At 40.8% G+C, this 25888-nt stretch overlaps 3 protein-coding genes across 7 annotated transcripts in view; 2 read left to right on the forward strand and 1 right to left on the reverse strand.

Annotated features, from left to right (window-relative positions):
• Nucleotides 1-1332: 1332 nt before the first annotated feature.
• LOC115222265 (NADH dehydrogenase [ubiquinone] 1 alpha subcomplex subunit 11) lies at nt 1333-12284 on the forward strand. Its single transcript, XM_029792429.2, has 4 exons — nt 1333-1557; nt 4978-5073; nt 8159-8278; nt 11970-12284. The coding sequence occupies exons 1-4, from the start codon at nt 1428-1430 to the stop codon at nt 12167-12169; spliced, it is 546 nt and encodes a 181-aa protein (XP_029648289.1). The 5' UTR covers nt 1333-1427; the 3' UTR covers nt 12170-12284.
• The window catches only part of LOC115222106 (CAP-Gly domain-containing linker protein 3), a 153756-nt gene continuing 138189 nt past the window's right edge, over nt 10322-25888 (forward strand). Inside the window, exons 1-2 of one of the 4 annotated variants that reach the window (XM_029792226.2) lie at nt 18791-18806; nt 20158-20344. In XM_029792226.2, the coding sequence (XP_029648086.1) occupies nt 20286-20344 (59 nt within the window). In that variant the 5' untranslated portion in view covers nt 18791-18806; nt 20158-20285. Of the gene's footprint in view, nt 10353-18790; nt 18807-19548; nt 20345-25888 lie in introns of those variants that run through there. The other 3 variants (XM_029792230.2, XM_029792228.2, XM_029792227.2) reach the window with 3 other exon arrangements.
• Nucleotides 12934-25888, reverse strand: part of LOC115222108 (proteasome assembly chaperone 3) — a 13434-nt gene continuing 479 nt past the window's right edge. For both annotated transcript variants that reach the window (XM_036511410.1, XM_029792231.2), the window contains 3 exons: nt 17534-17635; nt 16104-16184; nt 12934-14763 (listed from right to left, as the gene is read on the reverse strand). In XM_036511410.1, coding sequence (XP_036367303.1) covers nt 14617-14763; nt 16104-16184; nt 17534-17635 — 330 coding nt within the window. In that variant the 3' untranslated portion in view covers nt 12934-14616. The remainder of the gene's footprint in view (nt 14764-16103; nt 16185-17533; nt 17636-25888) is intronic.

Below are 25888 nucleotides of genomic sequence, written 5' to 3' on the forward strand. Positions count from 1 at the left end.
GTGTGTTTGTCCCCCCCCCCCCCCAACATCGCTTGACAACAGATGCTGATGTGTTTACGTCCCCGTAACTTAGCGGTTCGGCAAAAGAGAACCGATAGAATAAGTACTAGGCTTATAAAGAATAAGTGCTGAGGTCGATTTGCTCGACTAAAGGCGGTGCTCCAGCATGGCCACAGTCAACTGACTGAAACAAGTAAAAGAGTAAAAGAGTGTATCCTTTTAAAATAGCATTCCTGGAAAACCCGAGAAGATTGAATCAAATATGTCGAGTAGAGGCTTCCATACTTTATACAGCCTCTTTCACTGACATACGATGGTCGGTGTAAGCGGAAAACTTGTCCCTAAAATATTTACGATTGATGAGTAAGAGAATAATTATAAAGAAGATTTTAGTAAATATCTGCATTTCTTAACAAAAATATAAAATGATCATTTAACAAAAATATTTGCGTAAATATTGAAGGAACGGTCGAGCGAGTTAGTAAACTAAGCATGGCTGTATGTGTGTCTGTGCGCGTACCGCTGTTAAGAGTTTAATGGAGATGGTGGGGCTTCTGGCAAGGGAGTTAACTTCCTATAAGGTACATAACTCAAGGTATACTCAACCATTTGTTAAATTAATATCGTTCATATGAGAGTACCTATTTCTTTACTACCCACAGGGGGCCAAACACAGAGGGGACAAACAAAGACAGATAAATGGATTAAGTCGATTACATCGACCCCAGTACGTAACTGGTACTTAATTTATCAACCCCGAAAGGATGAAAGGCAAAGTCGACTTCAGCGGAATTTGAACTCAGAACGTTGCGGCAGACGAAATACCTATTTCTTTACTACCCACAAGGGGCTAAACACAGAGGGGACAAACAAGTACAGACAGATGGATTAAGTCGATTACATCGACCCCAGTACGTAACTGGTACTTAGTTTATCGACCCCGAAAGGACGAAAGGCAAAGTTGACCTCGGCGGAATTTGAACTCAGAATGTTGCGACAGACGAAATACCTATTTCTTTACGACCCACAGGGGGCTAAACACAGAGGGGACAAACAAGGACAGACATAGGTATTAAGTCGATTACATCGACCCCAGTGCGTAACTGGTACTTAATTTATCGACCCCGAAAGAATGAAAGGCAAAGTCGACCTCGGCGGAATTTGAACTCACAACATAACGCAGACGAAATACGGCTACGCATTTCGCCCGGCGTGCTAACGCTTCTGCCAGCTCGCATAAATCTGCTACAAAAGAGTTGCTTTTCGCTTCTATGGGCTTTAAATAAGGGAAGTAACTAAGGTTAACCTTTTCATAGCAAGGGAGGCAATCGCCGCCCACTTACTGATGCATTGTGGTTAAAGTGAGAGAAGGTCATCACCACTCGTCCTTCCTGAAGCGGGGATCGAAACCCGTCGAACTCCTCAAAATGCCGTTTGAATCGGGTGAAGACAGGATTGTATTCAAGAGAAGCCTAGCGCCAGATCTCTTCTCCACACCTGACGGTGAGGATATACTGATGAAAAGCCTGCAGAGCAGCGCCTTTGGTGCTTATGTCGGTGAGTGTGGCTCAGTCGCGGTTATTTGGTGTCCAAATGTGACTTTCTTTCAGTGCCAGAAATGTTTACATACATACATGTATATGCGTACATACATATATATATATATATATATATATATATATATGTTTTCGTTTCTCGTTGTATTCTACGTTTGTTTTTTTTTTGTTTTTTGTCCTGTACCCGTATATGCATGTATATATACATATAGATGTAGGTATGTATATGTATGTATGTATGCATATGTTTTATTTATTAATTGTTATTATATATATATAAATATGATAGGGCACAGAAAGTGTGTCAATAGCCAGCTGAAGAAGATGTCCTCCTGGGGCTACAAGCTACAGTAGCATCCACCCTTAATGTTAGCCACATTTAGGTGGCAAATATGCATCACATTGTCGTGCAGCTATTGTTTATACCTCGCTCAGAGATTTTTTATTGCTTATATATATATATATATATATATATATATATATATATATATACACACACACACAATATATATAGGTATTTATGTATGTGTATAGTTTTTATGACCGGGTCAAACGCTTTAGTTTGACCTGTGTAAAGGAGAGAATTAAACGACAGGTGAGACTTCGAAGTCACTGTTTTCTTTTGTAGATATTGATTTGAATTTTACTTAAATGTATGCGTAATCTTCCTTGACTATAAATCATGCATAAAACGTGTGTGTGTGTGTCCAGCTTAACGCCTATGCATAAAAAATGCATTCACATCACAACTTCTTTCCACCGTTCCCTTATAAAAATGTTTTATGTACATTATTTATAGTCATGATTTGAAAACTTCTCAGATAACACACACGCTTGTATATATAGACACATGTGTAGGAAATTCAATTGAAAATAATAATAATAATGAAATCATTGTATACAGTGCTCAGGTGCACCACAACTTGTCAAAAGTACGTATAAAGCATCTGCAGTGATGTACAAATTGTAGTAATATTCTAATGTAATCAAACATGTGGCATGGAATGTGATAGAATGAACAACAGTTGTGGCCACAGTGAATTGTGCTGCTTCCCTGTTGAGTGGGGAGGTGGGCCACATCCAATGATGCTTTCAGATTCGTATTTATAGCCATGGTAGTAGTAGGATTCATAGAAGAAATTTCATGGGAATATTGAATTCACAAGTGGTCCCCGACATCCTGCATGCACATCCCGAGTGATGGGACACCCTGTTTGCCATGGAGTCTCCACAGTTGCAGGGACAGAATGACCTTGAAGCCGCCGGTTGCCAATCAGACGCCTCTTGGAATTTTCACCATTGGCCAAGCTGCGGCCCTAGTACTGCTCGGTGCCAGACCAATCCGCCTCGGGTGGTCCTACCAGGAACTGAAGTTCCAGACGGCATAGCTCTGACACTGCCCGTTTACGTCATCCTATCGCTTTGAGGAGGGGTTGGACTTTAGGGTAGATAAAGGAGGACTTCTCTGAACTCTCAGGTCCGCAGATGGAACCACGAATGGCTCACTATCTCCAGTGACCTCGCACAGGACCGTCGAGTGTGGGCCACCATGGTTCGTGATGGCGTCAGGACCCGAGGAGAAGCTGGCTCAACCCACCCTGGGTGAAACCCGTCACAAGTACGAGTACAGCCGATGATGTGAAGTCTAAATTGTTTTGTGTTTGTTTATAGTTTGTGATGGAGTGAATAGGGAGAACCTGGAAGACCCTGACATAATCCAAGATAGTTGTCATCATCATCATCATCGTTTAACGTCCGCTTTCCATGCTACCATGGGTTGTGACCCTAAATAAATGTTAAAGACTATGTTGTGATTGTTAGGAGAGATGAGAAAGCATTCTTGCTGATTGCTGCTGTTTAACCCTGGGTCACTGTTTTCCAGCAGCAGACCTATGATCAGATATGCTACATCCATGACCTTCCAGTTTTTGTTTAATCTGTGTGTCATATCCCAGCTTTTAGAATAAGCACACTGTGTCCCTGTTTGTTGTAAGAAGCGATTAAAAGGGCTGGCATCTGGAAAGACATTCTCTCATAGAACACTGCACACCTTCCATAAACTCCCTTCCAATTCTCACCTGAAGGGAAATGTTGCGACAAGTTTCGCGATTGCCGGCAAGGTGACTTTCCGATGCCCGGTCGAGTAGGAGGGTGCCGCGGACGCGAGCCCAGGTGAAGCCGACCGCAGGTGCAGATCTCGGTGGTAGTAGCAAATATTCGAACGAGACCTTCAAAGACCAAAGTGGAGAAGGGTTCCATGCCAACGGCGGTCGAGCTCGGGTCAGTCGGTCCTAAGAAGCAGGCGAAAGCTTGCACGAAAGGCGCCGGACCATCGAACAACGAACACGTACGTATGCGGCCGGCCTCGCTTCGAAAGGGAATCGGGTTAATATTCCCGAACTTGAACACGGAAAGTGCCCGTCCGGCAGCGGAAACGCGGCAGGGCGAAGCAGCGGCAACACAAGCGAACCCAGAGACATTGCTGGGAGCCCCAGGAATAGTTCTTCCTTCTTCGTAAAGGACCACGTCCGTGGAATATGCTCATCCGGAGATACAGATATAAAAATTACTAAAGCAATAAATACATGTCTCCTCCTCATTGTTTTAAATGTCCACTTTTCCATGATAAATGGGGACAGAGTGTGTTGAGGCAGATTTTCTACGGGTCTACACCCATCCGGTTGCCAAGGTTCACTTGTTTCTGCGCAGGACACACTGACACACCAATACCAATTGTCGAGCAGTGGTAGGGGACAAACACCGACACACACACTCTCTTTACTCTTTTACTTGTTTCAGTTATTTTGACTGTGGCCATGCTGGAGCACTGCCTTTAGTCAAGCAAATCAACCCCAGGACATATTCTTTGTAAGCCTGGTACTTATTCTATCGGCCTCTTTTGCCGGACTGCTAAGTTACGGGGATGTAAACACACCAGCATCGGTTGTCAAGCGATGTTGGGGGGGACAAACACAGACACACAAACACACATACACATATATATATATATATATATATATATATATATATATACACATATATACGACAGGCTTCTTTCAGTTTCTGTCTACCAAGTCCACTCACAAGGCTATAGTAGAAGACACTTGCTCAAGGTGCCACACAGTGGGACTGAACCTGGAACCATGTGGCTGGTAAGCAAGCTACTTACCCCACAGCCACTCCTACACCTATACACATATATAATGAGCTTCCTTCAGTTTCCATCTACCAAATCCACTTGAAAGGTTTTGAGCAGCCTGAAACTATAGTAGAAGACACTAGTCCAAGGTGCCATGCAGTGGGACTGAACCCAGAACCATGTGGTTGGGAAGCAAGCTTCTTACCACACAGCCATGCCTGTGCCTTTTTATCTAATTTATTTTTATTCCTTTTTTTCTTTTCTTTTCTTTTTTTTTTGCAGGTGTGGGTTTTGGAGTGATAGATTCCCTGAGGACGTTGACTCACTTTACACCAACTAATATTGGAATGAAGGTTGTCGGCTTGTCTGGTCCACTGGGTAAGTTATTTTACTCTAAGGTAAACTTAGTTTGTTCCTAGAAGCGGCTTTCATTGTTTGTAGCCCCACCTTTGCATGAACCCACGTACTTTATGTCACCCTCCCATTCCATAAAAAGAATTAAATATGCACCCCCCCCCCAGTGTTTTTCCACCATTCACTTTGCTCTGATCTGATTATATCTCTTTAATTAGCAACATGCGTCCACAACTGTCCTTTTTCTTTGTGGTGTGTCAGTTTTGGAGACCACTTGATTCTTGAGATTATCTCCCCTGTCTCATATGCAGACGATCTCAATTGCAATTTGGTAATTACGATAGAGATGGAAATAATTTAAAATAAATCAGGGATTTATATTGTATAGTATTTGATATACCTTTATTTGTCTACGTCGTTCATATCCATCCCTCTTGCCACACTGAGTTATCTCTCTTTACTCTTTACTCTTTTACTTGTTTCAGTCATTTGACTGTGGCCATGCTGGAGCACCGCCTTTTTAGTCGAGCAACTCGACCCCGGGACTTATTCTTTGAAAGCGCAGTACTTATTCTATCGGTCTCTTTTTGCCGAACCGCTAAGTGACGGGGACGTAAACACACCAGCATCGGTTGTCAAGCAATGCTAGGGGTACAAACACAGACACACAAACACATACACACACACACATATATATATATATATATATATATATATATATATATATATATATATATATACATATATACGACAGCTTCTTTCAGTCTCCGTCTACCAAATCCACTCACAAGGCATTGGTTGGCCCGGGGCTATAGCAGAAGACACTTGCCCAAGATGCCACGCAGTGGGACTGAACCCGGAACCATGTGGTTGGTTAGCAAGCTACTTACCATGGTCATTTTTATTTAAATTGTACGTCTGCACCCCACCCCTGATGTTCCAGAACCCCCAATCCAGCCATTCAGTTGTCCATGCTGGGTTGTCCTGCTTTCACCTTCAGGTCTGTACAGCATTGCTGTCGTCTCAATAATAAATGAATTTCCAGTGGGACAAAGAGATGTCTGTCTTTATAGACAAGGTCCCTTTTCTGTTTCTGGGCTCAAGAAGGAAAGAAATGTCTGATATTATAAACAGGGGTTCCTTCTGTGTCTAAAGAATCTAGAAAGAAAGAAATTTAATGTTTTCAATGGGTTCTTGTTTCAGTTTAAGACTTTAGGAGAAAATCTCTGATGATATAATTAAAAAAAAGAAATCGGGATGGTCAAGTGGCCATGGCCTTAATGAGGGATGAAATTGGATCAAGGCCAACTAAGGCCTGAACAACAGGCACTGCTCATCAGCAGCAGCATTTAACGTCCGTTTTCCATGCTGGCATGGGTTGGACGGTTTGACTGAAAACTGGTAAGCTGGGGAGCTCTCTAGTGATTAAATATATTGTTGCACTACGACGATTACGACAACGAGGGTTCCAGTTGATCCGATCAACGGGACAGCTTGCTTGTGAAATTAACGTGTAAGTGGCTGAGCACTCCACATACACGTGTACCCTTAACGTAGTTCTCGGGGAGATTCAGCATGACACAGAGAGTGACAAGGCCGGCCCCTTGAAATACAGGTACAACAGAAACAGGAAGTAAGAGTGAGAGAAAGTTGTGGTGAAAGAATACAGCAGGGTTCACCACCATCCCCTGCCGGAGCCTCGTGGAGCTTTGGTGTTTTCACTCAATAAACACTCACAATGCTCAGTCTGGGAATTGAAACCACAATCCTACGACCGTGAGTCCACTGCCCTAACTACTGGGCCATTGCTCCTCTACAGTTATATATATAGGGTCAGAGCAAAACTTTGTCCCATTTTCTTTTCAAGTAGCTGTCTGAATTTGACCCCTGATATTCTAGAAGGAACTCGTAGTACACAATGTCCTTCTGTTCCCTCCAGATACAAAGCATCACCTTTGGATACAAAATAGATTTGGGAGTGATGAAAGGCAGTTCATTTTGTTTTTACCAGGACATTCTTCACTTAACATTGTTCTAAATAATCCATTTTACATTGCCTCTGATTGTTCATTTCAAATATGTCCAACCCATGCCAGCATGGAAAACAGACATTAAACGATAATGATGATGAATCTCATTTTTGTTGCGTTTGGTATCTATACACCACTTTATTTATTCGACTACATTTAGTTCCATTCCCTTTAAGCAGCTTCATGATCCTATGTAATATACATCCATCTTCCTGCTTACTGCTACTCACCCTTATAAAGTGGTAGCAGGATTCATAGAAGAAGTTTTGTGGGAATATTGAGTTCACAAGCGGTCCCCGACATCCTGCATGCATATCCCGAGTGATGGGACACCCTGTTTTCCGCGGAGTCTCCACAGACGCAGGGACAGAACACCTTGAAGCCACTGGTTGCCGATCAGACGCCTCTTGGAATTTTCACCAAGCTGCCAGGCTGCGGCCCTAATACCACTCAGTACCAGACCAATCTGCCTTGGGTGGCCCTACTAGGAACCGAAGTTAAGTTCCTGACGGCATAGCTCTGACACTGCCCGTTTACACCACCCTACCGCTTTGAGGAGGGGCTGGACTTTAGGCTGATTCGCGATGTCTTCCTCCCACCTCCGCTTCCCAACTGGCGCAAACGCACAGACGGGCAGCTGAAGACCTGGGCGACAACGATAAAGGAGGACCTCCGAACTCTCAGGTCCGCAGGTGGTCGGTCTGCGCAGATGGAACCACGAATGGCTCGCTATCTCCAGTGACCTCGCACAGGACCATCGAGCATGGTTCGTGATGCCGTCAGGACCAGAGAAGAAGCTGGCTCAACCCGCCCTGAGTGAACGCTATCACAAGTACAAGTAAAGCGCCCTTATAAAGTGTGGTAGCCATGCATCTCTTCTATAGCAAGACCCTTGTTCTTGTCCCTCCATCAAACTTTAGCCTCTCGCCACCTGACATAAAGACACTGCTCCTTCCAAATACAAATACACCCACCTGATAATCTGAGATATCCTGTTGTTATACCATGTGTTATGAGATATCTTGTTTTTATACCATTGAAGCTGTTGTACTGAATCTCTCTCTCTTTTAATATTCCAGCTGCCATAGGTGCTGCCTACCCAGCTATAACAGGAATCGTGGCCAATATCAGAAAGAAAGATGACCCATTAAACCATGTTGTCGGTGGTTTTGTTGCTGGTTCCATTTGGGGTGTGAGATGTGAGTAAAAACTTGAATATTATTTCAATTTTTCTACCAACAACAAGGCTTTGTAATATTTTCATATATTTTTCAATTCTGATTTACACGATGTTACACATAAAAATATTTCTTCTTCTTCTTCTTCTTCTTCTTCTTCTTCTTCTTCTTCTTCTTCTCCTCCTCCTCCTCCTCCTCCTCCTCCTCCTTCTTCGTCTTCTTCGTCGTCGTCGTCGTCGTCGTCGTCATCATCATTATTATTATCATCATTATTATTATTATTATTATTATTATTAAGGTGTTGAGTTGGTGAAATTGTTAGAACGCCAGGCAAATTCCTTGGCAGTATTTCGATCTCTTTATGTTCTGAGTTCAAATTCTGCCAGGGTCGACTTCGCCTTTTCATCCTTTCAGGGTCGGTGAAATAAGTACCTGTTATGCACTGGGGTCAATGTAATCTACTTACCCCTCCCCCTTAAATTTCAGGCCTTGTGCCTATAGCAGAAAGGATTATTATTTGGCAGAATCATTAGCATACATACTAGATAAAATGCTTACGTTCTGAGTTCAAATTCTACCAAGGTCACCTTTGCCCCCTGTCCTTTTTGGAGGGTCAATCAAATAAGTATCTGTTGAGCACGGGGAGGTCTATGTGATCAACTAAGCCCCCTCCCTCGAAATTTCAAGCCTTGTGCTTGTAGGATTATTTATTATTATTATTATTATCAAAGTTGAGTATGAGACAAAATGCTTGGCAGTTTTTCATCTGACTCTAAGTTCTGAGTTCAAATCCTACCAAGGTTGACTTTGCCTTTCGTCCTTTTGGGGTTGATAAAATAAATACCAGTTGAGTACTGGGGTCCATGTAATGGACTTCCCTCCCCTCTCAAAATTTCAGGAATTAAACCAAATTTACAAAGAATTAATAAGTATTTTGGGTGGTGGATTTGCAGCGTTGAAAAACTGCATTGCAGTATTTCATGCATTTTGAATTCAAATCTTGCTGAGGTCAACTCTGCTTTTCATCTCTCTGAGGTTCATAAAATAAAGCAGCAATCAAATGCTGAAGTTGATGGCATCAGCCAATGCCCTCTACTGGGCGTTTCTGGCCTCGAACCAAAATTCGAAATGATTACGAAGGGCAGTGGATTAGCAAAATCAACATCAAAATGCCTTGTGGTATTTCTTCTGGGTTGGTGGGATTTCAAATCCCACTCAGCTGAACTTTATTTTTCATCCTTTTAAGGGTCAATAAAGTACCAGTCAAATGCTGAGGATTGTGGTATCAAACTGGTCCCTTGCCCTCAAAATTATTGGTGCTTTTGCACCTGAATTAGAAATTTTAGACATAGGCATGGCTGTGTGGTAAGAAGCTTGCTTCCCAACCACATAGTTCTGGATTCAATCCCACTACATGGCACCTCGGACAAGTGGCTTTTATTATAACCTTAGACCGACCAAAATCTTGTGAGTAGATTTGGTAGATAGAAACTAAAAAGAAGCCCGTTATATATATATATGTGTAAAATAATATGTGACAATTATTCAGTAGCCAAGATAAAACTGAGTTTCGGATGCTGAGGTGGAAATTCACACCACCATCTCTTTGGTTATCTGGCCATCTGAAAAACGCTGTGAAAAAAAGACCGTTATACATGCCATCTGAAAAACGCTATGATGGTCTTTTCTCATAGCGTTTTTCAGATGGCCAGATAACCAAAGAGATGGTGGTGTGGATTTCCACTTCGGCATCCGAAACTCAGAGTTTTATCTTGGCTATTGAATAATTGTCACATATTACATTTACAGATAAATTTCCTCTATTTACATAATATTGAGGTCTCTTTCTTCCTTTTGTTATCTTACCGTTTTTACCAATATATATTTAATACAAAATAAGAAAATGGAGAAATACATCTTAATCAATAATCAACTACCAGATAATACCCAATCACATAATTTATTAACCCACCACATATGAACATCAAGGTCAAACATAGTGTACTTATTGTATCATATTACTCATTGATGTGCATTGTTTTGTTCTGTACTATTGTTTGACCTTGATGTTCATATGTAGTGGGTTAATAAATTATGTGATTGGGTATTATCTGGTAGTTGATTACTGATTAAGGTGTATTTCTCCATTTTCTTATTTAGTATTATAAATTTGTGGTAAAACATTTTACCTTTGCCCATATAATACAATAAATGAATTAATTGCATCGCAATTCTTAACATTTATGTATTAACTTTGTTGGGTACTTCACTAGCAGTATATTGGATATATGGTATCCCATGGAGAGTTGCACTCACAACCCCTATCTCAATTTATATATACATATATATATATATATATATATACGCACAAACACACACAGAGTAATCCCTTGATTATTGTGGGTGTTATGTTCCAAAACCCCTAGTGATAGGTGAAAAGTCTGTGAAGTAGAAACAGTACTGTACTGTATATTTTTTTCTAATAAGCATCTTCCTCTGATGCCAGGGTTCACTGCCAGAAGCCTTAAAAGGTGCAGAACATTTGGGCAACATCATAGGGCTTGAAATAAATTTACAATTTTACACACAAACACAAAACAACACCACACACTCACCTCCCGAGTTTCGTTTTCCATGCAGTATGTGCAATTCTTTGTTTATTCCTCTACGTATTTTCTTTTGATATATTTTAATTAATGGGTTATAACAGTGCAGTACTGTAGTGTATATTTACTGATTTTTATGTGTGAAAATGCTTATTTGACCACAAAAATAATTAAAATCTAAAAAAATGTAAATACCTACTGGCCGCAGAGACCAGTGATATTCTGATGAGTCCATGATATAAATTTACATATATAAGCCAGAAAAGTCCACGGGGTACTGAAAGCGCAATAGGTAAACCATGACTAGGCATGTGATTACTGTGTGTATGTATGTATGTATGTATGTATATATATATATATATATGTGTGTGTCTGTTTGTCCCTCGTCACCACCTGACAGCCAGTGCTGGTGTTTACATTCTTCATAGCTTAGCAGTTTGGCAAAAGAGACTGCGGCCATGCTGCAGCACTGGACTTTAGTCGAACTAATCGACCCCAGGACTTATTCTTTGTAAGCCTAGTACTTATTCTATTGGTCTCTTTTGCCGAACTGCTATGTTACGGGGACGTAAACACGCCAGCATCGGTTTTCAAGCGATGGTGGGGGGGGTGTCAAATACATACACACACATATGTACATATATATACATACACACACACATACATACATATACACATATATATATATACACACACATATACATCTACATATACACACATACATATACGTACATACATATATATATATATACATATACACACATATATATACACATACACACACATATATATATATATAAACAGGCTTCTTTCAGTTTCTGTCTACCAAATCCATTCACAAAGCTTTGGTAGGCGCGAGGCTATAGTAGTAGACACTTGCCCAAGGTGCCACGCAGTGGGACTGAACCCGGAACCATGTGGTTGGTAAGCAAGCTACTTACCACATCCCCATAGGATTTGAACTCGGAACATAAAGAGCCAGAAATGCCACAAAGCATTTAATCTTGTTGTGCAATTACAATGCTGTCAGCTCTTAATGATTTCTTAATGATTAAATAATAAATTACTAAAACGACCATTTTTGTTTCAATTTTCTCTTTCCCCAGACAAGAACCCAGCCACAGGTTGGGTGGCCGCCTTTCTTTTTGCTGGTTTCTGTTGTATCAACAAAATCTGTCACGAAAACGGTGTCAAGTTCTACCCGAGCAGTGTCTACAATACACCAAGCACCACTTTGGATTTTGACCATTACAGACGCAGCTTCTTAGTCACAAGAAGTCCTGTAGTTGGTAAAGAAGATGATTAATTGTAGCCACCTGTTTAATTAATTAAAATTGGATTTTTTTTCTTTTTTTTTTTCCAGGTAGATATATATTTCTGTATATAAACTTGATTTTCAAATAAAATCTTTTTATCATCTGGTTTATAGAGTTGTTGTGTATAGATGCAGGCATGGCTGTGAAGACATGAAATATGATATTCCTTACTTGAAAAACAGGCAAGGGTTAGTGACAGTAAAGCAATATACTCGTATAACTTGGTATGTGTGCTTTGAGCAAGTCTCATATTTCATGTTGCTCCAGTCCCCTCGGCTGCCAAAGATGAGTTGCCGTGATTCCCAACGTGGGGCATGGGTTACATCCATTGCACTATATTTTTTTTTATTTTGTTTTCAGGTAATATTGTAAATATTAACCAATTTATCTTGAATTTTGTCTTCTAATTGGTGCAGCTTGCCTAAGGGTGAGCCACGTCTTGTGACCTGCTTCTTGAGAGAACATTTAAAAATATTAATTCAATTATGCATCTTCAAAAATACAAAAGAATCTTTTATTTTCTTTCCATGATTTGCAAATAAAGAGAAACAGAAAAAGCATAATACCGGGTCATTCAGAGAGATATTATTAATGAAGTAATGACATGGGTACTCCACTTACGAGGAACCTGGATGTCTGTCAAAACACAAGAAGCTTGCTCTGACACCAACACATTGGTTAAGAATCACTACAGTTCATAGCCATTTCCACAGAACCACACAAATACCAACATGCACACACATACACACGTGTCTGTATACATCTTGGACCCTTCTATCATTAGGCGACACAAGGGTTCTGCAATCTCTTACTGGACAACTACACAGGTGATTTTTTATAGTGATCAAATATTTGTGTTGCACATAAGCTCTCGCTCCTTCCATCAAATCAACATTACCTGTACAGGTGCACGATGTACCACATGTCAGATGACAAAATGATAGCAGAGCAACATAAAATGAAGTGTTTTGCTCAAGAACACAACACAATGCCCGGTCTGGGAATCAAACCGCAATCGTAAGTGCAACACCTCAACCACTAAGCTATACACCTTCACACACACACACATATATATATAAACAGGTAGAGTCTGTGGTTAAAAAGGTAGCTTCCTAACTATTGGCTTCTGTTTCAGTGCCAAAGTGTGGCACCTTGGCCAAACGTCTTCTACGATAATTCCAAACTAACCGAAAACTTGTGAGCAGATGGAAACTGAAAGAAGCCTGGCATATGTACCTATACATGTGTGTAGGTACTTATGACATCACACGATAGTTGTAAGTGGTATCATTGCTCCCCCAACCAGTCTTCCATGAAAACATGTCCAACCAGAGAGGATATACATGGAAACAGGTGAGGGTGGGCAACAGGAAGGGCACCCAGTTGTAGAAAACCTGTCTCGACCACGTCAGCTCCAGCTCGTATCCAAGCATTGGGTTCATCAGTTTCCATCCAGTCTCCTCGGCTGATGTTTGTGCCAAAAGTGACTTTGAAGTCCAAGTCGGTGGTGAAAGAGTTGTGGGCAGAACTCGCACAGGATGACATACATACATATATATATATATGAGCTCTACAATAAGGACCTGCTCTTCCCTTCCTTTCTCCAACTGCATCCCTTAAATTCCCAACATAAAGCTGACCCCACCACTATCCATTGCAATTTATAATCTGGTGAGCTGCATGACAACCTCAGTTGGCAAGAAGCACCCAGAACCCACTATGAAGTGGTTGGCATATTAGGAAGGGCGTCCAGTCATAGAAACCATGCCAAAGCAAACGCTGCAGTCCTTGATTCATCAAAAATCCAAGAAAACCCTCCAACCCAGGCCAGCAGGGAACATAAGACATTAAATGATGAGGATACACATATTGAGTGATTGGACGTAACTACTAGTTATCATCATCATCATCATTTAATGCCTGTTGTCCATGGTGGCATGGGTTGGACAGTTTGACCAGAGCTGGGGAGCTGCATCAGACTAATTCCCCAGTGTTAAATCGCATGTTTATAGCAATTCTGAGATGGCTATCAAAGACCTTCCGTAAGGGACATATTTGATCTGATGCTTGTATGATGTCTACATCCAGTGTGTGTTGCACATAAGAAATACTGATAGTGAAATTAAATAACAGTTTTGGTTGTTTTAGATTAAAGTTCTTTTAGGGGTTTCTTTCAGAATTACATAAACTGCATCTTGTAGTACCGTTTATGTCGGGTTTGCATTGCTCCAGAATTTTTTCCATTTGGTGATAAATTTAATTCCACTGTCATTCAACCTCCACGTGTAAATGGATCATTTGGTGAAGTTTTTCTTTTTCTATTTCCCTAAAGGAGAAAATGTAATTAAAACAGCATTCCCTCCAGCATCGTAGACACACAAAGTGCATCAGTACAAGCAGACAGCACCTTTCCTCCTCCTCTTCATCCTCATCACTGTTAACTCCATACTTTGCACTGCTGTACCAGTTTGATCACTTCTGTAAGTGTTTCACGCGAGGTGTCCTTCATAGCAAGAGACAATAAAACCGGTTTTGATGTTGACATGCTCATCTGAATGTTCTTGGCCAAAACATGGGTCATTGGCTGCCAACAGAAAAAAACAAAAATAAATAAAATATTAAAGCAAATCCTTTATAATGTTATTACAAGGTCAAAACAGAAAAATCTTCCATCATTGATACAAATGCTTTTGCAGCTAAAAAGACCAGAAAAAGACCAGTTGATTAAAATGGACCCTAAAGTATCAGCCTAGTCCTTATTTTTATCAATCCACTGAAGGATGAAAAGGAAACTTCAGCCCAAGTGGGATTTGAACTTATTATTGGCGTTAGGAAGGGCATCCAACTGTAGAAACATTGCCACATCAAACTGGGCCTGGTGCAGCCTTCTGGCTTCCCAGACCCCAGTTGAACCGTCCAACCCATGCTAGCATGGAAAGCGGACGCTAAACGATGATGATTCTACTGTAGCATTTCCATGCTGGCCCCAGTTAGATGGCTCTCACAAAGCTACCGATGTTTGTTATTGCAAATATCATATTGGTGAGGGGCTTTTTTTTTACGCAACTGGATGCCCTTCCTGTCACCAACCAATGATTGGTGAACATAAAGGGATGTAATTACTACCAGATAGGATATTTTGTCCAACAGATATGGATATCAACTACTCTGAATAAAATGGTTTTATAATAACAACTAAAGAATCAGATTTAACTTCTCTGCATTGGTGGTTTTCAACTGGGGTCCAGATGAGATTTTGTTGTTAAAATGTATGTCACAAATTAGTTATACTTCGGAGTGGCTGTGTGGTAAGTAGCTTGCTTACCAACCACATGGTTCCCAGTTCAGTCCCACTGTGTGGCACCTTGGGCAAGTGTCTTCTACTATAGCCTCAGGCAGACCAAAGCCTTGTGAGTGGATTTGGTAGACAGAAACTGAAAGAAGCCCATTGTATATATATATATATATATATATATATGCATGTGTGTGTATATGTTCGTGTATCTGTGTTTGTTCCCCCCAACATCGCTTGTCAACCGATGCTGGTGTGTTTACGTCCCCGTAACTTAGCGGTTCGGCAAAAGAGACCGATAGAATAAGTACTGGGCTTACAGAGAATAAGTCCTGGTGTCGATTTGTTCAACTAAAGGCGGTGCTCCAGCATGGCCACAGTCAAATGACTGAAACAAGTAAAAGAGATTACGTAAAATATTTTAGCAATTTTCTTTTTATACACTCCCTAATATTTAATTATAAAATTATAGCATGATTTTTTTTTAAAACATAGAATGGCTACAAGGGTCCACATGAATAAAATAGGAATCAAAGGGGCCAAGAGGGGTTGATAAGTGAAAAAAGGGTTGAGAATCACTGCTTTATACAAAGGAGGGTAACATAAAGAATGTCTAAGGTGAGAGTTCTTACCTCATCTTTTCCCAGTAAAACTTTCGATGAGACAAAAGGGTTTCTCTGTGAATCAACCACATTCTCTGGAGAGAGTCGAATCTGTTGGGATAAAGAGAAAGTACGTTAGTCAAGCAGCTGGATCTAATCATTAGAGGAGTTAATTATAAATGGAAATGGGGTAACTGAGAGGAGTATGAGAGGTGGGAGAGAAGATTGTGGAAGGACTGAAGTAAAGTAAAATTAAATAAGATATTACAATGACCAGTGACCTTTGGAGATTATGCTGTGCTTGAGAAGACCCGACAAGCCAAGTGAGACCATAACCCGTGGCCTATGCCAGTGGGTGTAACCAGCCCACTTATGAGTACCCTTCGTTCATCGGACAATAAACTTTGCTTGCGAAGACCTGTTGAGGCAAGTGAAATCAAAATCGCTGACGTGGCCAATGACAATACCGCTTGATTGGCATTTGTGCCAGTGGAACGTTAAAAGCAGCATCCAAGCGTGATCGCTACCAGGACCGCTGACTGGCTCATGTGCCGGTGGCACGTAAAAAGCACAATTCGAGCACGGTTGCTGCCAGTGCCACCAGACTGGCTCCCTTGCAGGTGGCACATAAAAAACACCATTTGAGCGTGGCCGTCACCAGTACCACCTGACTGGCCCTTGTGCCGGAGGCATATAAAAGCACCCACTACACTCTTGGAGTGGTTGGTATTAGGAAGGCATCCAGCTGTAGAAACTTTGCCAGATTGGATTGGAGCCTGGTGCAGCCTTCTGGCTCAGCCTGGAGTTGGAGCCCGGTCATAATAATAATAATAACAAGACAGTGAGCTGGCAGAATCGTAAGCACACCGAGAGAAATGCTTAATGATATTTCATCTTAAGGCAGGCGAGCTGGCAGAAACGTTAGCACGCCGGGCGAAATGCTTAGCGGTATTTCGTCTGCGTTACGTTGTGAGTTCAAATTCTGCCAAGGTCGACTTTGCCTTTCATCCTTTTGGGGTCGATTAAATAAGTACCAGTTACGCACTAGGGTTGATATAATCGACTTAATCAGTTTGTCCTCTCGTGGACAAAGAAATAGGTATTTCGTCTGTCTTTACATTCTGAGGTCAACAATGCCTTTCATCCTTTTGGGGTCGATAAATTAAGTACCAGTTTCATACTGGGGTCGATCTAATTGACTGGCCTCCTCCCCAGAAATTTCGGGCCTTGTGCCTAGAGTAGAAAAGAATAATAATAATAATCCAGAGCACACAACTACAGACACTTCCTCTTAGGCACAATACAGAGTTGTCTAAAGACATTAACCATATTTGCAGTTAACGAAGTGCACCAATAGTGCAATTAGCCTCCCGTGGGTGTTGGGGAAGGGGAAGAATAGTGTGGACCTAACAGGGCCCTTCAAAATAGGGGTGCTGATGACATGAGAAACAGATACTTACCAATGTTCCAATTTTCATGTATTGTGTGACTATCAGGAAGATGTAATCCTCGTAGGAGCTGCACACCACTTCTGTCTGGTTGCCATTGATTTCAGCTGATGCCTGCAAGAATGGTAAGAATAATAATTAATAATTAATGGTAATAGTAATTAATAATAGTTCTCTTTATGCATGTGTGGGAGGGGTGGTGGATATTTTACTTGTTTCAGTTATTAGACTGTGGCCATGCTGGGGCAATGCCTTGAAGAATTTCAGCTGAATGAATTGACCCCAGTAATTTTTTGGGGGAAGGTGGGGGTAAAGCCTGGTACTTATGCTATAGGCCCCTTTTTTGCTGAACTGCTAAGTCACAGGGACATAAACACACCAACATTGTTTATCAAGCAGTGGTTGGGGACAAACACAAAACTCAATGACACACACTATACATACGTGCAACAGGCTTCTTTCAGTTTCCATTTAGCAAATCCACTCACAAGGTGGTACACAGTAGACCTGAACTGGGAACCTTGTGGTTGGGAAGCAAGCATCTTACCACACAGCCACACGTATTCTTTTATTCTTATACTTGTTTCAGTCATTTTGACTGTGGCCATGCTGGAGCACGACCTTTAGTCGAACAAATCAACCCCAGGACTTTTTCTTCTGTAAGCCTAGTATTTATTCTATCAGTCTCTTTTGCTGAACCACTAAGTTACGGGGACATAAACACACCAGCATCGGTTGTCAAGCGATGGTGGTGGGGACAAACACAAACACACACAAATACATACATACATATATATATGTATGTATATATATATATATATATATATATATATATATATACGATGGACTTCATTCAGTTTCCGACAACCCCATCCACTCACAAGGCTTTGGTTGGCCCGAGGCTATATTAGAAGACACTCGCCAAAGTGCCATGTAGTGGGACTGAACCCAGAGCCATGCGGTTGGGAAGCAAGCCTCTTACCACACAGCCACTCCTGTGCCTTGTATATATATTTATATATAATATACACAGACATTTCAAAAGTAGATAGAAAAGGTATTATGCTTTAAAAAAAAACAATAAGTCTTGGGGTTAATTCATTCAACTAAAATTCTTTAAGGTGCTCCAGCATGGCCGTAGTCTAATGACTGAAACAAGACAAAAGACCTGCATACACATTAATACACACACACACACTCATAAATAATGCACACAAAGCAATACACATACAGACAGAAAGACACTCAGATACACACATACAACATTACACACACACACACACACGTGTAGAGAGAAGAAACACTTACAGATGTTGATAAACACACCCAAAGTGAGAGAGAGAGAGAGAGAGAGAGAAAAGAGTTTCATTAAACAAATTAAAGTGGGGGGGGAGCAACAACAAGGACAATCAAACAAAAACAACAATGAAACAACCAAAAACATACAAAGGATATACATACCACAACAGTACACACACACACGTGTGCTCATACACACACACACACACACACAACCATAATCACTTTCAAAGTTATAACGAGATTTTAATCAGTGGTGGCTGAAGTTGCTGGAAATAACAGCCAAATCTCCCTCAAATCAAACACAACCGACTTAAAAATGGAGACTGGACAATAGGGTTGTTGATGTACAAAAGACCAAATGGTCACATTCGGAATGTCTTTGACCAATAATCTTGTCCAATCAGGACTGACTTTGAGCTGGGTAATTACAGGAACATTGGTCAGCTTGCAAGAAACAGCAGCTAAATTTCTTTTGAAATCCATCCAATGTGGAAAAAATAAGTATGGGGAAGAACAGACACATTGGATAATGTATTCCGAGGTATCCTATTCCTACTAACAAGATAGGTTAGTCATAGCTGGAAAGTGTTTTACTAACCTATCAAGGCTAACCTGGGGCTAAACAAGAACAACAACAGGAACAGGAACACAGAATCCAGGATTGGTTTGAAGGAAATCTTGATAAAAAAATGCTAAGTAGTTTGACAAATAACGATAAACAACAATAATATCCTGTGTTTGGGGATGTTGGATGGTCAAGAGTTATGAATAAGAGGACCCAACCTTTGTTTCGTTAATAAGGCTACAATAACAGACAGACAGACATCATTCTCTGAATGTAGTCTGGTTATTCAGACAGCGGTCATTGGATCTTTACCTTTGGAATGAAGCCACAACAACAATAGCCATAACAACCACAAACAAACACTGTATCCTCTTGAGAAAAAAAAAAACAAAGTCTAGTTATTCAGACATCGGTCAGTGATGGCCAGATAGACAGCAGCTGCAAGTAAGGTGACCCAGCTTGTGTTTCTTCACAACAGTCAAAGTAACAACAACAACTCTAGCAACAAACACACAGACCATTCTTGAAGCACAGCCTGGTAATTTGGACACCGGTCAACGGATCTTTAACAGCTACAGGTTCTAAAATCACAACAACAATAACACTGCTGCAATGAGCAACAGTTTTTTTTTTTAAATGGCCAAATAATAATAAGTAAATTCTTAGAAGTGACTGGTTACTGTCCTAATATGACAATATAACCGGTACATGCAGGATCGGTCACCAACACAGGTCAGCTGGAGGGAGTGACAAACAAAAAAAAAAAAAGTAGGATTTGAACCAGCAAAGGTTGACACTGTGAAAAGCATCTTGACCCACGTCTCAAAAGGTCACATTTTTTCCTGTGTACGAAGATCGAACCTGTTGTGTCGGTGACTAGAGCCGAAGACCGAAACCATGTTGACCCGAATGTTAGCAGCAAAACTGGAAAGGAAGAAACAGAAGGAGTTGGAGAGGTGAGAAATTCTTCCTCCTCTTTTCACCGTTATTGTTGTTGCATAGGCACAGGTTACCTCGATCCAGCAGTGCTATGATCTGAAGCGGTCCAGCTGTGACCATCCTGTCTTTTTCTTTTACGTCCTTGGATTATATAATCTAATATAGTCATCAGTTTTTTTTTTCTTTTACCCTTTTAGCATTTAAAGTCATATCTCATCCACTTTGGTTATGTTCAAACCAGCCAGCTCCAACCTCTTACACCTACCCTACAATGTCATCCGAAAAATAAACAATCACATAAAAATCTTGAAGCTATGGGATTATCCATGATTATCCATGATTAATTCAAAACAACACGAATAAAAAAAAAAGGCATTACATTGGACAGAGTAATCCGAATGTTAAAAGATTAAGATAACAAGCAATGATATGAGGATATACGGCTATTATTTCTAGCAGGTCAATCAACTATGTGGGTGGTGGTTGTCCACACAGATTCACAATTTTCAGCTTAATTTACTTCACTCTCTCTCTCTTAATTACTGTTGTGGTTGTACAGGTAACAGGTAGTTGATTGCAGGTAAAAATTTAATCATACAGGATTCAAACTCAGAACATACAGGGACATAACTAAATCACACACACACAAAGACAGACAAAACTTTCTCACCCTCACACACACATAAAGAGTTCTGGTGACTAAAAAGTCTCATCTGTAGAATTTACCATTCACCAAGAGAAAGGTGTCATTGTTTTTTTTTTATTGATGACAGACAAGACTGATTGACCTTTTATTCATTTTAACACTGACCTCTAACATATTAAAGATGTGTCTAAGTGTAGGCATATATGTATGTATGTATGTGAGTGTATGTATGTATGTATGTATGTATGTATGTATGTGAGTGTGTGTGATCATTGCCAGTTGTTTAAATTGAAACATTGTCAATAACACTGCTGCTGCCACTTCTATTTCCACTACAGTCACCACCATCATTTCTGTAACTACTACCACCACCAACAAGGATACCTGCATGTGGTTCCTTGTTCTGCTAGAAAGAACAGCTAAATTCCTCCCAACCCACACAGCACATCACCATCTTCAAACTGAATCTGTACATCGTCTGATAAAAGTCTCGTCTGTAGAATAACTAGATGAGTCTAGTTATTCGGACATTGGTCAGTGATGGCCAGATAGACAGAAGCTGCAAGTAAGGTGACCCCAGCTTGTGTTTCTTCAAGACGGTCGCAATAACAACAACTCTAGCAACAAACACACAGACCAGGGAAGGAATGGCTGTAGATGGAACATTTCAATCACAGATTTGCTTGTCAGTTGTTTGACCTTAACCAGTTGAGCATGTCCCCTAGTGGCTGACAATATGTGCATCTCTGATCACGAATAGGAGCAGTGGGGGAGCATCGTAGCCATGTGTTGAGAGGAATTCTTTAGGGTTTGGATAATTCACTTCTGGAAACATGGATGTGTCGTTCAACATCCTTAAACAACCCTTATTCAGGGACCTTTTGAGCTGAATGGAAATACGAACCTGAAGAAAATTCGAACTGGGCCCCACCTGCAAGGTCACCCACTGTCTATCTTGGTACGAGATCACCATGTCGCACAGATATGGTTGTGATGCATGTGCCTGGGCTTTGTATATTTTACCCCAGTGTCACTTTGATGGCATGCACTACTCTTTCACTCAATAACAATAATAGTTTCAAATTTTTCCACAAGGACAACAGTTTTGAGGGAAAGGGCTGAGTTAATTACATTCACCCCAGTATTCAACTGGTTCTTATTTTATCGACCCCAGAAAGATGAAAGGTAAAGTTGACCTCGGTGGAATTTGAACTCAGAACGTAGCGGCAGACGAAATACCGCTAAGCATTTCATCCAATGCGCTAACAATTCTGCCAGCTTGCCACCTTAATAATAATAATAATATGTATGACATAGAGTCAGCTTGTCTGGGAGCTGACCTGGGGCTAAACAGCAACTGGCTGTGTAGCACGGAACAGATTGATTCAGGGTGCTCACCTAGGTTCAAGACTGTAACAATAAGTGAGTGTACAACAGTCAGCCAGCTTGACTAAGAAGTGACTTTGGATTAAACAACACCCGGTTATGTGGCACAGAGCAGCCTAACTAGACAAACAGACAGACAGATGTAAAACAAAGACATCTTGTAATACAAAAGTTCAAAGTTCATCTAAGACTACTCCAGACAAACAAGCTTTTTACAGCAAATTCACATCCCAACATACACACATATATTTGCATGCACTACACACCCATCTACAGTAACGAGTATTAATTAAGCAGAACATGGAAGGTGAGAGGTTGGGGGGTCAGGTGGTGTTATTTAGTCCAATTCCCAAAATATACTCCACCCCCAACACAACAATCCCATTACTATAATAGACTAACACCATCACAACTACAGATACTTTTAAAACCCAATATCACAAACACGCCACTGACATTACTACTACAACACCAACACACCATTAGAGACTACCACCCATACAGTGGAATATTATGGCACAATATATATTCCAGCGTTTATTATTATTTGTATTATTTTTGTTTTTTGGCAAATACACACCATAACCATTTCCCTAGGGTTCGGTTGGTCTACTGTCCCCTATGAAGTGTGACCAGAACAAAAGTATAAAAGACCCCAGAAACAAAGAGAGGCACCAGCCAAACAGACAATGAAGAATTTACTGAGGCATAGCAATGAGTCACCAACCATCACCACCGCAGCAACCCACAGGGGGTGACTAATTTGGAAGAGAGAGAGAGAGAGGCTGTCCCACCTACATCACACCCGTCGACCCTAGATTACTGTCACTGGACAGGAAACTCATTTCTAAACAATGTCCAATGTTGGTACATCTTACAGGAAGTGGGGAGATGTTGTGATGTTCATGCTCTTGCCAACCGTGTAATATGACTGCAATGAGAGTGGAATCCCCACATTGATGGGTAAAAGGCTACAAATGTTGGGAAAAGGTGCAGGGCCCCTTGCAACACTTAAACTTAACTTTTATAGATTATGGGTCTCCAACTACCAGAGGTATGGAAGCCAAAACTTGACATAATTATTTCTAACATTGATCACAAAAACAATAAGATTATTGTTTTTGGTGGAAGGGGAGGGAGTGAGCTTCAGAAAAACGAAATACAAAACAAAACAGCAAAGAAGAAACAGTGGTGATGGAGGGGATTACATGATGCAAACGAGTGAAGACTATAATAAATGCATGTTCATGAATGACAAATAACAATGGTACTATAGAACAATAGAACAAGGCAGTGAGCTAGCAGAAACGTTAGCACGCTGGGCCAAATGCTTAGCAGTATTTCGTCTGCCGTTAAGTTTTGAGTTCAAATTCTGCCGAGGTCGACTTTGCTTTTCATCCTTTCAGGGTTGATAAATTAAGTACCAGTTGCATACTGGGGTTGATCTAATTGACTGCAACCCCACCACTCCCCCAAAAATTTCTGGCCTTGTTCCTAGAGTAGAAAAGAATATAGGACAATAGCTAGCAACAACAAAGGATCCCCTGTCTATTGTTTTATATAATCATTGTTTAACTTGGTGTAGTTAAATGGGTCTATCCTGTGGGGTTGTAGGGTCGTAGCAAAACCCGACAGAGGACACAATATGTCAAAGTAATCCAAACTTACTCTTTACTCTTTTACTTGTTTCAGTCATTTGACTGTGGCCATGCTGGAGCACCGCCTTTAGTCGAACAAATCGACCCCAGGACTTATTCTTTGTAAGCCTAGTACTTATTCTATCGGTCTCTTTTGCTGAACCGCTAAGTGACGGAGACGTAAACACACCAGCATCGGTTGTCAAGCGATGTTGGCAGGACAAACACAGACACACACACACATATATATATATATACGATGGGCTTCTTTCAGTTTCCGTCTACCAAATCCACCCACAAGGCTTTGGTCGGCCCGAGGCTATAGTAGAAGACACTTGCCCAAGGTGCCATGCAGTGGGACTGAACCCGGAAGCATGTGGTTGGTAAGCAAGCTACTTACCACACAGCCACTGTAGAGTACCCTAAATCAGCCAATGTGGTTGAACCTTTCCCTCTTTTTTTGGAAGGGGCTCCATTATTGTTGTTAGCTATTTGTTTTATATTATCCGTATTTTCCCTTAACGTGTATTTTTTTTCTTTTTTGTCGACTTCACTATTTTACCTCATGCACACACCTCACCTGTTTCTTCTTTGCTGTTTTACTGTGTGTTTGACCTTTCTGATGTTCCTCCCTTCAATAAAAATAATCCTTTCTGTTATAGGCACAAGGCCAGAAATTTTTTTTGGGGGGGGACAGGGTTAGTCGATTGCATTGATCCCAGTGCGTAACTGGTACTTATTTTATCGACCCCGAAAGTGTGAGAGGCAAAGTAGACCTCAGTGGAATTTGAACTCAGAAAGTAAAAACAGATGAAATGCTACAAACGATTCTGCTAGCTTAACGCCTTAATAATAATAATAACAGTAATAATAATAATAATAATATTGGTTTCAAATTTTGGCACAAGGCCAGCAATTTCGGGGGAGGGGAAGTCGACGATATCAACCGAAAGGTAAAGTTGACTGGGGTGGAATTTGAACCCAGAACATAAAGGTGGACGAAATACCACTAAGCATTTTGCCCAGCATTGTAACGATTCTGCCAGCTCGCCGCCTTAAATAATAAAAATAATATCAATAATAATAATCCTCACAAGGCCTGAAATTTTGCAGAAACAGCAGCAAACTACTCGCGTCTCATTTTATTTTAATAACCATTACTACTTCTATCATAATTCCCGTATTTTAACGTGCATAAGGAACCCTTTTTTGTCACAAATTAGGATTTAAAAATATGGCAGTTTCTTATACACGGATAGTATTATAATCCCTTAAAAAACCTTTTTTTCCAAATTTTAAGTCCCCAAAATTAGGGGATTCTTTATACACGTTAAGATACGGTACTACTAAAGGTCAAATTTAATATGCTATGTTACCTCACCGAAACGGCCTAAACTTTAATGCTCTCTTCGATATGCCCAATGCCTCCTTAGGGGCAGTACCCTCCGCGTTTGAGAACCTCTAGTTTAGTCGAACAAATTGGTCCCAGTACTTATTCTATCTATATCTTTAGCCGAACTGCTAAGTTACGGGGACGTAAACAAACCAACACCAGCTTAAAAAAAAAAAACAAACACGCACACATATTCATATACGACGGGCTTGTTTCAGCTTCCGTCTGCTAAATCCACTGACAAGGCATTTATCGACCCGGGGTTGTTGGACGCAGGACTGCACCCGGAACCATATAGCTGGCCAGCGCCAATATACTTTAACTGTTCCTTCTGTTGTGTTTGTAAATAATGCTATATCGTTGGCATATACGAAGTGGAGACCGTTCTTCGTTGTATAATAGCTGGACAGTTTGTTTCTTTTCCATGATACGTACAGATATTTCAAAGATAATTCATGTGACGGTAGTTCGTCCGTTTTTGCATTCTGAGTTCAAATTC

The sequence above is a fragment of the Octopus sinensis genome, linkage group LG19 (genome assembly GCF_006345805.1).
Source record: "Octopus sinensis linkage group LG19, ASM634580v1, whole genome shotgun sequence".
Classification (NCBI taxonomy): Eukaryota; Metazoa; Mollusca; class Cephalopoda; order Octopoda; family Octopodidae; genus Octopus; species Octopus sinensis.

What these genes read in the sequence shown, in the direction of transcription:
- LOC115222265 (XM_029792429.2), top strand. Translation starts at nt 1,428, where the DNA reads ATGCCGTTTGAATCGGGTGAAGACAGGATTGTATTCAAGAGAAGCCTA. An exon ending in CGGCTTGTCTGGTCCACTGG is followed by an intron (nt 5,074 to 8,158) that starts GTAAGTTATTTT and finishes TTAATATTCCAG; the next exon opens with CTGCCATAGGTGCTGCCTAC. An exon ending in TTCCATTTGGGGTGTGAGAT is followed by an intron (nt 8,279 to 11,969) that starts GTGAGTAAAAAC and finishes CTCTTTCCCCAG; the next exon opens with ACAAGAACCCAGCCACAGGT.